General features: G+C 39.3%; 2 protein-coding genes across 3 annotated transcripts in view; one reads left to right on the plus strand and one right to left on the minus strand.

Moving 5' to 3' along the window:
• Nucleotides 1-2313, minus strand: part of aig1 (androgen-induced 1 (H. sapiens)) — a 29669-nt gene extending 27356 nt beyond the window's left edge. Inside the window, exon 1 of the mRNA XM_027137973.2 lies at nt 2072-2313. Coding sequence (XP_026993774.1) covers nt 2072-2212 — 141 coding nt within the window. The 5' untranslated portion in view covers nt 2213-2313. The remainder of the gene's footprint in view (nt 1-2071) is intronic.
• Nucleotides 2314-10319: 8006 nt separating this feature from the next.
• The window catches only part of hivep2a (HIVEP zinc finger 2a), a 61488-nt gene continuing 56618 nt past the window's right edge, over nt 10320-15189 (plus strand). For both annotated transcript variants that reach the window (XM_047819025.1, XM_047819029.1), the window contains exon 1: nt 10320-10929. The gene's annotated coding sequence lies outside the window, so the exon portion shown is untranslated. The remainder of the gene's footprint in view (nt 10930-15189) is intronic.

Consider the following 15189-nt stretch of genomic DNA (forward strand, 5'->3'; position numbering starts at 1 on the left):
ATTATAACTGAAATGAGTGAACAAAGTGATGACATAAAGCAGAGCAGATAAACCTGGCTAAATTTCATTGACTGTATCATCTTAGCAAACACTCGAGGTATGAAAATTGTGTGGAGTATAAATATTCATGATTTTAAGTACCTCACATTGACTACTTCCTCTTTGTTAATTCAAATTAAATGTAATGTCAGCTACTGTAGCTAGCAAATAATAGGATTGCAACTGAGAATTTTACATATTCATTCATACCCATGAGAACATGTTAACTAAAAAGCCTTCAATAGCACACAATGAGAGTAAATGCCAGCATGTTGTCCACTTGTATATACAGTCATTTGGGTAGTAAAACCCAAAAACAGGTTGTTTTGAACTTGGCCTGGTTGTTGGTACCGGATAGGGTGGTTTGAGAATTTCAGAGATGCCTGAACTCCTGGGATTTTAATGGATTTCATAGACAGCCTCTAAAGCTTACAAAGAATGGTGAAAAACAAAAGACAACAGACAGACTGATTCTAGCTAACAGGAAGAACAGTGTAACTCAAATAGCCACCTTTCATAACATTATGTGTTTTAGAATGTTGTAGCTAAAGCATGAGTTGCATAATGCTACATGGACCTACAATGCTAAAGCAAATCATTGCATTTCTTCACAGTTCAAGACCTCTATCTTAATAATTAAATATTGAGAAAGCCTCTTTCTCTTGAGAAATAGATTAAAAGATTTTTTTCCCTTTTCTGTCTGCCTTGTTTATGTTCATGTCTGTTTTGCTAATTGCTAATTGCTGCCTCTCCACGTCCTTTAGTTTCCGTTAACCTATAGCCGCTAGCCGGACACGAGTGGTTTTTTATTAAATTTGTATTAAATTTCAGATTTATTATTTAGGACTAATGTAACATTCAAGCATGTTATTCTGTGTGTAATGTAAGTGACTAAAATGTTTTTTAAACAAAACTTTGGATAATAACAAAAACCCCGACCAATCTAAAACGACGAGAAAATAATTTCATTATGTAGCCGTTTTACTTTACATTTACATCATTTAGCAGACACCCTTATCCATAGTGACTTACATTTTTATTTCAGTTTATACAAGTGAGCTTTGAGGGCCTTGATCAGGGGCCAAGCAGTGTAAGCTTGGTGTAGTCTAACCACTAGGCTACCACATCCCCACTTGTCAGACAGTGATGCTAATAGTCGACTAGATAATATTTAGCCAATGTTAGTTATATGTGTTCAGATCAGATTGACCTGCACTTTAAAGACTGTTATTGTAGTGCATGTTGAAGCTCCTGATGACCTGCTGGTCAATCTGAACCTGACTGGAGGTCAAAAGTAAACAATCTTATGGTTCTATTCACTCTTTCATATCTCTAAAATTCTTTCTCTTAGAGTGTGAAAATGCTAAAACAACAAAAAAACAAACAACAACAACAACAAAAACCCCCAACATCTACTATAGACATTTACACCAAATAGGCAATTTAGGAAAAGCATTTAAATAATAATAATAATAATAAAAATATTTCTATTAGCACTATTTGTCCTAAGGGTGAGATTTGCTGGCAAAGTCTAAAAAGTTCAAGATTTCTAAACGCAGTATATATTTAAAAAAATCCCGACTTTATTACCGCCTCACGTGTCGTTTCTATTAAATTCGTTCTACAACTGAATTTAAAAAAAAAAGCTGTTTATGTGGAAAACATGAGTCACGAGCTTGTAGGACAAAACAGCAGGCGCGCCACCCTACGTTTACGCATGCGCAGATTGCTACCTGGCACGACCTACATCTGTAATTGTAACGCAAACGACCCCTGATATTATCAGTATTAGCAATATTGAGTAGTTTAATGTTTAAACCCTCTTTTCGGAGGTTTATTCCTGTCGATCAGCTTAAATGAATGAGTCTTGATGTCTTACTGCACTCTGATTCACAGCCCCCCAGGCCGGTTTATACAAGTCTACACTTACACACTGGGAATGCATCTGTTTTTTGTTGTTGTTTTTGTTTTCCAGGGTTTGCATTTGTTGCGTGTCGAATAAATAAACATTTGGGTTCGGAGGAACACTTACCAAATCTATGAACGTCAGAAACTTCCAGCTACCTCCGTATGTCTGATGCGCGGGCATGTCTATGGCTTTGTAATTGCAGATGATGGAGAAGTAAGACAGGAGTATAGCTACTCTTAGGATTTGGGAAGGAATGAGCGCCATGTTTATTTCCCCGTTATGGTGCACGGCTGCTGTTACCTACCGCTGTTGTGTCGGTAAGGAGGAAGGGATGCTGGATGAGGTGGGGGAGGGAGAATGGAAGATAGAACAGGGATGCTGTTGCTATAGTAACAGCTGAAGCTGCCATGCTTGGGTTTGCGCGATATTTGCCGAGATTTCAGCGATGACGACAAAAATAAATAAATAAATAAATAAATAAATAAAATAAACCGAGGAACACTTTATTGTGTAGTGCACTAAGTTGCTCAGCGCAAAAGACACAAAACATTAATGCATAATACAACTAATGATGTTTGTGATGTTTTGGTCTAAACAAGGTTTTGCTTATCAGCTCTTCTTATATGGCACGTTTTAACGCAAAGTCGATGTTCCTTCTTCATTTCATCATGTGCCGATTCTCACTCGGGAGACTGAAGGGTCAGGGTAGTTCATAGGGAGGTGTAACAGACTCAGAGGAAACACCATGTTCCCTGTTCTGTATTCATGACATCACAGATCCCAAAGACTGGAGAGTGTGGAGTGATTGACAGCAGAAAAAGAGCACATGCCCCTGACACCCTGAAAGCACAGACAGATTTCCTTGCTTGGCATTCAGGATTCAAACCCCAAGAACAATGATTTTTCTGCTTTACCACTCGGAACCAATCCGAGGTCTAATTATAAGGACTGTATTATTACTGCTTTCTAATTAGGGTTAATAATATATACTCTTGGGTCCTTGGCATTGTGTCATTTTTTTAGATTTTATGTTTTGGGTGGAGTTTTTATAACATAGATGTATATCATAACCTGTACAAAGGTCCAGACTTAAAATTATTTACTTAATTTGAACTATTTAATTAATTAAAGGCATAAAGATTATCAAATGTAGATATGTTATAGAGTTAAACATATCAAACAGGTATAAATGAATACAAATAGGAATTTTAGATCCAGGACTTGGCTGTAGCTTATCTTTAATATGTCCACATGATTCAGTAATAGGGTTCAGATCCGGGACAGCAGGAGCACAACTTCATAGAAAACAGCACCAAAATCCAAAGTCTTACAACATACACAGGCATGGCACAGATTATGAATAAACTAATAAGCCTTACTATTATATTTTTAATTATAATTTTTATTCATTCATATCTGAGTTTTACTGGATTATGTAACTGGTCTATAGTCAATCAGAACACGGTAACAATCTCAAACTGATAGAAAATAGCAAAATTGCAAACAAAGCAAAAACAGCATGCTGTACATGCTGTCTTTACTGGTCATATTTATTTGTTTACATAAGTACATGCTGGCTTTACTGGTCATTATTTATTTGTTTGTTTGTTTGTTTTGTTATTATTAATTTTTACACACATGCCCGCGCACACACACCCACACACACACACACACACACACACACACACACACACACACACACACACACACACACACACATACACACACACACATATATAAAATGCAAGGCATAGAAGTATTGGTGATTATTATTGGAATTGCAGTACTGTTTGTAATGTGTACTAATAAACACATCATTATTACAGTAAGAATTCAGTCATTATAAGAAATTTCATTTAAAGTAGACTCTTTAGTCGTTAAGGTAAAAAAACAAAAACGCTCTGTATTATAGAGAGTGCATGTGCCTTCTAGGTACCTTAATTACAGCACACAGTACGGTGGAAGTCTGAGTGCACGTAAGAAGATCTTCAGGAGTTTAATGAATAGTCACAAATAATTACAGTAAATGAGCTGAAATCCATCATCTGGTCACACGATCCTGCCTCAAGGCTGTGCGCTCTGTCACCTATTCTTCTTCCTGCACTCGAACGAAGGGCTAATGACCTGCCAAACTACTCAATAACATCATCCTAATGGGAGCCATATCTAACACTCACGAGGCAGTGTTAAGAGAAGGGGTGGCATGTCCATCAAACAGCAGAAGAAGCAGATGAATTTATTCTGTGTGCTGGGCAGTATACAGTAACTCATGTCCTGTTAAGTTAAGTAACTGTTTTACTCTGGTCAGGGTCATGGTGGTGTCCGAGCCTATACACCATGGAAAGGTCTCTCTCTCTCTCTCTCTCTCTCTCTCTCTCTCTCTCTCTCTCTCTCTCTCTCTCTCTCTCTCTCTATCTATCTATCTATCTATCTATCTATCCTGGTGTGTGTTTTTAATGGGTTTATTACATCTAATTTTCTCAATAATAACGCATTAATTATATTTTCCCCCATAGTTTCTTCATAGAATTATAAATCTGATCACATTGTTACTTTGGTGTTCTGAAATCTGATCATCACGGTAATACTGTATATCTCTCAAACCTGAGACCAATTAGACTGAATTGTTCCAGTGTGCTAATATAGCCAATTATACATATGGCTTACTTCTGATAATGTGGCCAATTGTTTGTTTTCCTGTGGTCTGAAGTATGACGATGATGATGATGATGATGTATGAAATGTTGCAGCTTTTGTCATTAACTCCTTGAAAATAAACAATATTTAGAAAAATGTAAAGACCTGCTGCTCCTACGACACATCTTTACTAGATGAGGGGGAGAGAGAGAGAGAGAGAGAGAGAGAGAGAGAGAGAGAGAGAGAGAGAGAGAGAGAGAGAGCACTGACTGAGGTGAGTGTCCATCACTAAGGCTTTTGATATAAAGGTCTGAAAAGCAGGTGTGACTGAGAAAAACTTTCCAAACAGTACACATTCCCTGGAAAACGGTGATGAGGAAGTGAGTCTCCTTTTCACAGAGTCGTGGAAAAAGAAGGGACAAACATGAAAAAAATGAGACTTTACTGGTGAGAGTTTAATAAAAATTAACCTCCTCCCAATATGCTGTAAAAAATCATATGTGGATTAAATGATTTCTGAAAATAGGATAAATAATATACCGAAAAACTAAAAGAAGAACATGAAGATTACCCAGTAATCATATATTTCTATGATGGACTTTAACTACATCACTACATTCAGAGCCCTGTTTTTTTTTTCTTTGCCTGAGATTTTCAAGTTGTTTGGTGTGAAATTAGGCATAATTAGCGCTCACACATGAATGTATGTATATGTGTAATCTAATAAAGATTCATTCCTGTTTCCATTTGTCACATGAATGACATCGACTAATGCAACTACAAGACCTTGTGTTTAAAAAGCAATTCGCCGTCAGGAGAAAACATGAATGCACTGTACAGAGGATGTCAGATAATTACAAAAAATAATAACAATCATTAAGAAGGAAAGGCGTCTTGCTCGAGGCTGACGGTCTTCCTTCCTTCGAGAGACATCTGAACGGAACCTGGAGCTCATGTTGAAACAAGAACATACATCATCCAAACCTGCGTGACAGGATTGTGTAGCGTTTATGGATTTAAGGATCAAGATCAAATACGACAGGAATATGAATTGTGTAAACTTGACAAAAAGCCTAGGCGACAATGAAAACAAAACACTCGAGGATCGTAGCGTCACTGTGGAGCCGCTTGAGCTAACTGCTTCCAGATGATTTACACGTTTAAGAAAACGCAAAGAGAAAGATGGTCAGAAATACAATCCCTTTAATAAACAGATCCATTAGGACATTAAAGATTCATAGCATTATTTTTATTATTACTATAAATTCTTTTTACCCATGTAGGCTACGTGTTAGTTAATACAAATCGTTCAGGCCTCGGCTGTTACACCGGTCTGTAATACATTTATTCTGTTTTATTGCCATGTTGAAAAGTTACTGGTGCTGATAAAGTCCCAGAACCATATGTCTATACTTCCAGTATGTCCTCTGAGATAGTGAGGCATAACTTTATGACCAAATCTAGAAGATGAAACATGAAGGTAAGTCTCCGTGTGAGGTTTTACAGTCACGGGCCATTAGCAACCTGCCTTATAATCCAGTCAACACTGACCTTTGTTAGGTGAAACCTGTTCTTATGTAATTTCCTGGCAGGGAAACAAGAGGATCAGGGATTCCAGAGAATGACGTGGCACTGAGTGTGTAGTTTAGCAAGAAGAAGAAGAAGAAGAAGAAGAAGCCGAGAGCTTTACAATAATGTATTATTGTGGACATAGTAAACATAAAATCTGGGTGTGGAATAGGAGGGAGTGTAAAAGGGAATTCCAGTGAGTAATCGCTGACAGCTCCCACTGCTGAGGCTACGGAACATCTAAGGCCTAAGGCTCTCTCTGTGTGTGTGTGTGTGTGTGTGTGTGTGTGTGTGTGTGTGTGTGTGGGTGTAGGGGTTAAAGTGAAATTTGAAAGGTGGTAGAACAAAGATCAGGGAGGAGCTTGCAGTTTCGGTTAGATTTCACACACATTAATTGACCCAGATATAAACCCAAACATGATCGAGTTCAGTCTGTACAGTACTTTCATGCTGGAAAATTCTGTGGAGGTTCTATTCATTTTATTAAATTCCATTTTTTTAGATTTATTATATTTACAAACTTATCCACAATGACATCTAGAAGAACTTTGGAGTCTTTATTAAAAATCCCTTCTGAGAGCATAATTTTTATTGCCATTAATTGAAGAAGAACGAAAAATATTCTTACACGAAGAGTCGACACACGAACGTCCGTCAAGACTCGTGGTTAAGAACGAATCATTCAGCTATGACAATGAGATGGTGGGGTAGAAATGGAAGGCATGACACAACACAGCGTCTCGGGTTCGAGGAAGGTCACATTTATGAGTGAAATGGTGTTTAAACACCACTACGATTTGTTTTTGGAGGATGAAATCTGGCTGTTGGCTGAGGCACTAAACACAATATCAAAATGCATTGCTTCACTGTGTCATGTGACTTGACCTACATGATCTTTTTTTCCCTCCAGTTTCATGTCTCCCTTAATTCACATCTATTTTCCATATTTTACTGTATACTTTTCTAGTGAAACACTTTTACTCGCATAGAAGAGAATCAAAATAACTTCCGCTTCTGCCATTTAGTAGTCATTTAGTGTTTTATGTCTTTGTACACATGACTGCTTATTAAATCAATGGATGTGAGAATAAAAATTTTTGTTTGATAAATGAGGCCCAACAGAGCCCTCAAGTTTTGAAGACAGGCAAGCGTGACATCTCCAACCCCACAGCAACCCCCCCCAAAACAACAACAAACAAACAAACAAACAAACAAACAAACAAAAAACAATAATGGAGAGTTGTTGTGTTTGGTAAGGATCACTGACTGCAATTTATCCAAATACAAAGTATTATTAATTTGTGCATGCGTGCGTGTGTGTGTTTGTGTGTATGTGTGTGTGTGTGTGTGTGTGTGTGTGTGTGTGTGTGTGTGTGTGTGTGTGTGTGAAAGAGAGAGAGAGAGAGAGAGAGAGAGAGAGAGAGAGAGAGAGAGAGAGAGAGAGAGAGAGAGAGAGTAAGTGTATTGTTTATTGTAAGTGTTTGTTGCCTTTTTGGACACCTTTATCATTTGTAATGTTGCTCCCATTTAAAACAGTTCGGCTCAAGCCCAGACATTTTTAGGGTCATGATTGTTTCGTTTTGTGGTTTTGTTCAAACCTACCATCGAAAAAACCCTCGCTAATGAATATTTTTTTTCCCATTGGTTGTTGTGTTAAATCTTACCCAGATAGTGCTATTTTCTGATTGGCTAGTGTGTAGCCTCTTTTTTTTGATTGGCTGATAAGTGTCAGGCTCGACTAAGTGGTGTGGACTGATACATTTTGGGTGCTGCGGCTTATTAAATATATGATAAGTAGTCAAAAAGTTTTTCTGCTTGAGAAATACGATGTGTGGCGGGAGAGCATGATAAAAGACTGAAATGCGTGACTGTCAATCTCAATGCGTGACACTTGACAGCCCTGGGCCCAATATAAAATTGAACATTACAGCAAACATCTAGCAGTTTATGTTTGTTTGGCTGATTGAAATGTGCTTTTTTCCACTCATCTACCATCAAATATGTGTTCGTGAGTTGAGATTCCGATATCCTGCTAATCACATATCCGACAAGCTAGCAATGTTTACACAGAAACTTATCGAAAAATGTAGACACAATGAGAATTTAATTAAAAGTAGGATTATTAGGACTAACATTAGTGGTTTTGATTAGATGAACACAAGCAGTTAAATGACTCACACTTTTATAAATCAACTTGATTTGAAGTGATTTCTTTGGAAAAATGACAGAAAAACACGACTGGCTTTGACGTTCTTCGTTTGCAAGACGATTGGAACTAGAAACTCCAAAACTCATTTTATTTTCACTTTCCAAGTGACTGAGGTGTTGAATCTAACCACTGTCTGTGTGAGAGAGAGATAGAGAGTGAAAACAGGCAGGAAGTTTCAGTTTCTATGAGTTTCAGTCCCTATTAAGGGGTTTAAGAAGATCCAATTCTTAAGTCTGGGCTTGTCATTGACATCTTGCCAAAAATGAATTCCGGATAAGTTTCTGCGGCTTTGCAGAAATGCTCTTATTAAAGACGGATCTCTTCGCTAATTTTAGCCAAAATACTCCATGGATCAGACAAGATCATGTGAATATTTTTAAAAATTCATAATCTTAGCCTCAGATGAATAATTGTACATGTAGGTCCCATGACAGGGAGTCACACCTCTCAGGATACTTAGAATAGCATTCACGCTTTTGCTGAACAAAATAGCACAATCATGGGTGTGATCATAGATAATTTCATTGTTGTCAGCGTTTTGTTTTTTTTAGCTGTTTAACTGATGATTAATTGTTTGGCTCAGTGGGAATATCCGTATCAGGCCCCTGAGAAAATAACTCCACGTTGCATGCAGACACATCAGAATATTCGCTACGAGTTAGGGGAGGAAGATAAGACGCTCCACAGACAAAGCTGGAACACAGCCTCTGGGTCAAAAGCCGAGATTTCCTTCTAGTGCGCTGTGAAGGGAACGAAGCAATCGAGTGTGAAATCGCCTCAGCTCCTGAGCTTCTCTGATTGACATGGGCTTGCTAGATTATTGTTTTAGCAACTCAGCTGTGTGAGCATTTCAGTGATGCCTATTGCCAAAAAAACAAAACAAAGAGAGATAGAGTAAGAGTAGGAGGGAATTCCAGGTCATAGATAACATTATAACAGAGGACACTCTGGACTAGGTCATAGTCCACTTAACACCACACTTAGAAAGCCCAGTGTCCTGCCCCATGATTCTGTGTGTGTGTGTGTGTGTGTGTGTGTGTGTGTGTGTGTGTGTGTGTGTGTGTGTGTGTGTGTGTGTGTGTGTGTGTGTTAGGGCGCGCACACACACACACACACACACACACACACACACACACACAATCATGCAGTTGAGGAGTTTAAGCCTGCGTTAATGAAAAAGAATTCTGAATGAAATAAATAAAATCCTTTACATACATATAATACACGACATTACGCACATGACCTCAAAGACATCACATCATACTCACAAACACTCACTCACATGGCATCACACACATGGTCTCACACTCATGACATCACACACATAATATCACACACACATGACATCACACTCATGCAAATGTTTTTGCTCTATATTGCATGTTTATCGGATCTGTATATAAAATGTCATTTGAGACCAGGAGAACACGAGGAACATGAAAAGAACATGAGGAAACACAAAACGTGTTTTTAAAGTTCATGTATCAAAGGAAGAAGGTTTTGCAACACTTCTATGTAAAAGTTATTCTCCTGTAAACATAATAGCAGATTTTGCCACTTTCAGCTGCTACCAAACATCTCCAGGATCTGGAGATCAGTCTTTCACGTCACTGTTGAGGAATTCTGACCCACACTACAGGGTTTTCTAGCAAAAACTGGTGTTAGTGGGGTTCAAGTCAGGAGCATTCCACACCCACACACCCACACCATCACACACACCCCACACACACCCACACACACACACACACTGAATGAAAACTTTGTTTGGATAGTTTTTTATATGGTGCATATTTGATCCTAGTCCCTTAATGACTTAATTTCATAACAACAACAAACTTTATGTATTTTCTATGTTAATAAAAAAAATTATGTACAGTAGTGTTTACATGTATTTATACGTCATAACCGCGCCGTTTTGCGCATGCGTGGTACAGATCGGGCACGTTTGCCTGATGCGCGTTCCCTAGCGAACCAAAAGCGCGGCGCCGCTCGGGCACGTGAGGCGGATCGGGTAACAGCACCACGGGGCCGGTTTCGCTCTCTTGTACTCTGGTACGGACGCGCGCTGGGGGATCCGATGACGTCACGGGCCAAACACACAAACGCTCACAACTGACGCACGCGCGCTCGCACCTACACGCTGTCGCGTTTTATTCTCCTGCGCTCGCGCTCCCTCCCACTCTCTTTTCTGTAGCCGTTTTTTTTTTCTTTTCTATTCTGGGAAGCGGTGCTAGGAATAACCCAGTCTGTCTCCCCCCTCCATCCAGGCTCCTTCTCCGGTCTCGGGCAGGAAGCAACAAAAAAACGAACAAAAAAACAACAAACCAAAAAACACCACCAACAACAACAACAAAACTCCCGAAACGAACCGGACTGTTTGCTCTCAATACGCGTTAACGGCAGCTCGCGACGTCTTCATGTGCATCACCTGTCCGACTTTCTCATCCTCCTGTCACTGTCCACATCTGTTCCGCCCGGCTAAGGGAACAGCTGGTAGCTCCTCCAGGAGGACTGACACCCGCTCGGGATGTTCTGGGACGCTCCATAACGCGAAATCCTGATCACGGTAAGCGCACGAGATCCTACACTCTAGTGCCTGAGCGCGAGCTGCTCGAGTTTTTTTTTTTTTATATATATATATATATTTTGCCTCTCTGTGCATTCTTATTACAGCGTGTGCGCTTTATGCTTATTGGAATAATCCATCTTTTTTTGGGGAATACCCACACGCTTCCGAGCTGATAGCGGGAATGCTGCGTAATATCCCGAGGAATTTGCACGGACTGGGGAGCGGCTGGGGTTCACTGGGTCGCGCGTGCGAACTTGTCAGGGATAATGCCGTTATTATCATTTATTTATTTATTGTTTTATTGTTTTTATTTATTTAATTGTGTGTACTTATGGACGTGTTGCGAACACTGTGTACAGAGATTGTCTGTCAGCTGTGTGTGTGTGTGTGTGTGTGTGTATGTATATGTGTGTGCGCGCGCCTGCCTGAGTTAAAGTGGGTGGGACGCTGGCTCGTTCCGGGAATGTTCCATGACGTGTTCTCCGCCTGTGTAAGGGGGGACACTCTAGGGGGACTCTTCTAGTACAGCTGTCGTTGCCACCCGACTCTTTTCAAGTTCATTGCACTTCTAAAAGTGCGAGCAAGTGTTTTGAAGCTAAAGTCTGGCCTTGGTTCCTTTTGCTAAATCCACAAGCTTTCAAAGTGAAGGTTATGATGAATGCATTTTGATGTATTGTTTTATTGAGCTCTTTGTCATTTTAACATGTCAATCAGGATCTGAACCCAAAGTAACACAGAATAGTATCAGTAATGTTCTTATCGTAGAAATGCATTTATTACTAACATCTTCACACACATTCTGCACCAACCACCGATAAAGGTCTGGGATCATTTATGGACTCGTACTGAATTGATCTAAAAAAGCAAATGGTGGCCTAATTGAAAACAAAGTTCCTCTCAGATTTCAAATTTATAGAGTTTTCAATAAAATGTCTTTAATGTAGAATAATTGGAATTTTTGAAAAGGACGGCGGTGTGTATCCACGTATTCCGTAGGAGACATGGTTTTCTGTTACCAATTATTTTGTTTTATACCAAAATGAATAAAAAACATATATAAAACCAAATGACCAACCAGCCCAAGAAACCAACAATTCCCGCTTGTATAAATTGTGACATACGTCCATCAGGTTTTTCAAACATTTCTTTGAGTCATTATTGTGTCACATATTCGCTGTAGATTTGTCAGCTTCGCAGTCATGAATCTCTCGTTCTGCCACATGCCAGTGTTTAATTCAGGTGTCCAGAAGCCTCTGAGTTTACCGTCATGTTCACTGAACTGGTTTGAGACGACTTGTGCTTTGTGTCATAGAGCGTTATCATATGAGGTGGGATAGTTAGGAACAATGCTGAGATAAACCGTGGCATTCAAATGACGCTGATATTCATATCAATAATGGGCCTGATGTGTCTCAAGCCAATATTTTATACACTGTTCCACCACCACCACCACCACCAACAACAACAACAACAACCTAAACTGTTGACACAGGCTGATGCAGTCATGTCCATGTATTCAGTCTGCAGAAATCAAGGTTTATCATTTTCTCAGTGTCTGATTTGGTGAACTTGTTTCTGGAGCAGTTAAATGTGACGGTCGTAACAACCAACGAGTGGAATGATGATGGATGAAGGAGTGTCCTGTGGATTTTTTGGATGTTTATGTTTAACATGTTGGGGTTGGAAATTCCCGAACGTCAGTATATCTGAATCCACCCTACATACATAGTAGATCCAGTAAAAGTTCAGCACAGTACACGGTTAAACAGAAGGCAGGCTGTAGTGAAACCAGTAGATGCTTTATGGCGTAATAGCTGTAATCAATACATGACATTCATTCCACAGGGTTCCTTATTCTCACGTTTTTCAACCTTGATCTGTGTGGAACATCTCGAAGTGTTGCACAGGATCATTTCATTCACTCCTGACAAGCAGGTTCACGATGTTTGAAGAAGAAGCAGCCTTTATTTTTCTCACATATACATTACAGTTCAGAGAAATTCTTTCTTTACATATCTCAGTTTTGGAGGTTGGGGTAAGAGCACAGGCTCAGCCATGGACAGAATCAGAATCAGAATCAGGGTTATTGGCCAAGTGTGTTCACACACACAAGGAATTTGGTTCCAGCTGTTTGTGACTCTCAAAAGTACAGACATAAATAACACAATACTATACAAACTATGGCAGACAATGCAGACGATGAGATACGATATAGACACAATGAGTATTAAATATGAATATAGAATATGAATGATGAGTTATGTACATAAAGTGTGGGAGTGCAAATAACAATATTGTGCAATATTATGCTTTTTGTACAATATACAGCAGCAGTAGTGTGTGTAATATATACAGATGATTTGATAACTGACAGTCCTGATAATGCTGTACTTATAGATATGAAGCAGGGAATATAATTATGCTGAGTTGTTGATCAGGGTCATTGCCTTTAGTAAGCAAAGTTCTGTAGCGCCTGTCAGAAGGGAGGAGCTGAAAGAGGTTGTGTCCAGCATGCGAAGGGTCAGTGGTGATTTTTCATGCCCGGTTTTTGGTTCTTGTGTCGTACAAGTCCAATTATTTTTTTTCTGCTGTTTTTACTGTGGGTTGCAGTCTGTTTCTGTCCTGTTTTGTTGCTGCACCAAACCAGATGGTGATGGATGTGCACAGGGCAGATTTAATGACTGCAGTGTATATGGTGCAGCAACCCTAGAGCAGAGAGGGTTAAGGGCCTTGCTTAGGGGCCTAATAATGAATCCTGACCTTGAATCCTGACCATTTCTAGATTAGTAAAAATAGGTTCAAGTGTCAGATCAAGGAGTTTTTCAATCGTGACATAGATCATGGCAACAGTCATGATGACAGCGGAAAGTTTTAACAAGAATCAAAAGCTTGTGTGTGTTCAAACTTCACTGTGTATGAACTATCTCGAAACCTGCTGGACGGGGATGTTTTGGATCTGACGTGATGTCTGGTGAATGTTGTGTTTAATCCTTTCAGATGTACAATGGCACCGATTTTGCCATCGTCACGAGTCACACGTGTCTTTGTGTATTATTTATTATGAATCGTTTTAAGATGGATGACAAATAAAATAGGAGTTCAACAGACCTTTCAGACACCTCCTAAATGTTTTGAAAAGGTGTGTCAAGGAATGCAAGTTTTATTAGAAGAAATAGTGCTTTAGCTTTTAGTCGCTTATTTTAATGAATTGTTCAGATATTACAATAAATGTTGCATCTGGAATGTATTCTGGTGAAAGCTTCAGTTTGCAGAAACTTGATAATGTTCCTTTTCTTAGTAGCTGTGAGAAGAGAAGGACATTTTTTAAAGTACTTGAGATGGACATTTCAACGACCTGTAATCATTCATGACCTTCACGAGCTCCTGCTTTAGCACTACAGACCAGTCCAGTGACTATAACACTGCAGTCACAGCCTAGATCTCACACATCAACCAGTGGCAACATCCCACGCTAATCTGGGAGAAAACCAGGGCCTTGGACATGGAGCTGCTGAATTTCATTACAGTGACAAAGCCCCTTGTAACGAACAGCTGTCCGATCTTTGCTGCGTCTCGATGTCATGTTCATTAACACCACAAACACGAGTGGAGACAACACACCGTTAACGAGTCTGACAGCCACCTAATAAACTCAACGAGCGGAGAAACGGACACGGCTTTCTCTTTCTAACTGCTCAGACCCTGTGATCCTGCTATAGGGTCACTGATAATTTAGTACAACAGTGTATAGATGCTGAGCTGATGAATCATTGAGAATGTCTTGTATACTTGGACTTACATAAAACATGCAGCTAGGTGAATTTAGCACAAAGCATTTTAGCACAGAATTTAGCACGCTAATGGTCATGTGGTGCGACTTCATGGTGATTTGCTCTTCAAAAAACATACAGAAATATTCTCGGACATTTTAGATGGTCGGTAAACAATAATTGATAAAAACACAATTTAATTTAAACAGTCATTTCTGGTTACACCACATGATGGTGGATCGCACCGAATGACGATATCAGTACATAAGCAGTTCTTTAGCTCAGACAGAATAAACCTGGTATATAATATCCCATACGAATATTATATATCGATCGGTTCATTACACCGACGGAGGCGTAAAAGATGGGTGGTAGATGTTGGTGTTGCAGGACAACGGTAATGATGACATCGCATCACACCAAACGATTATGCTATGCGTTAAAATACATTTTTCGAGAGCATGTACAGTAATAGTAGCAAAGCTTA

This window comes from Tachysurus fulvidraco, chromosome 9 (assembly GCF_022655615.1).
Source record: "Tachysurus fulvidraco isolate hzauxx_2018 chromosome 9, HZAU_PFXX_2.0, whole genome shotgun sequence".
Classification (NCBI taxonomy): domain Eukaryota; kingdom Metazoa; phylum Chordata; class Actinopteri; order Siluriformes; family Bagridae; genus Tachysurus; species Tachysurus fulvidraco.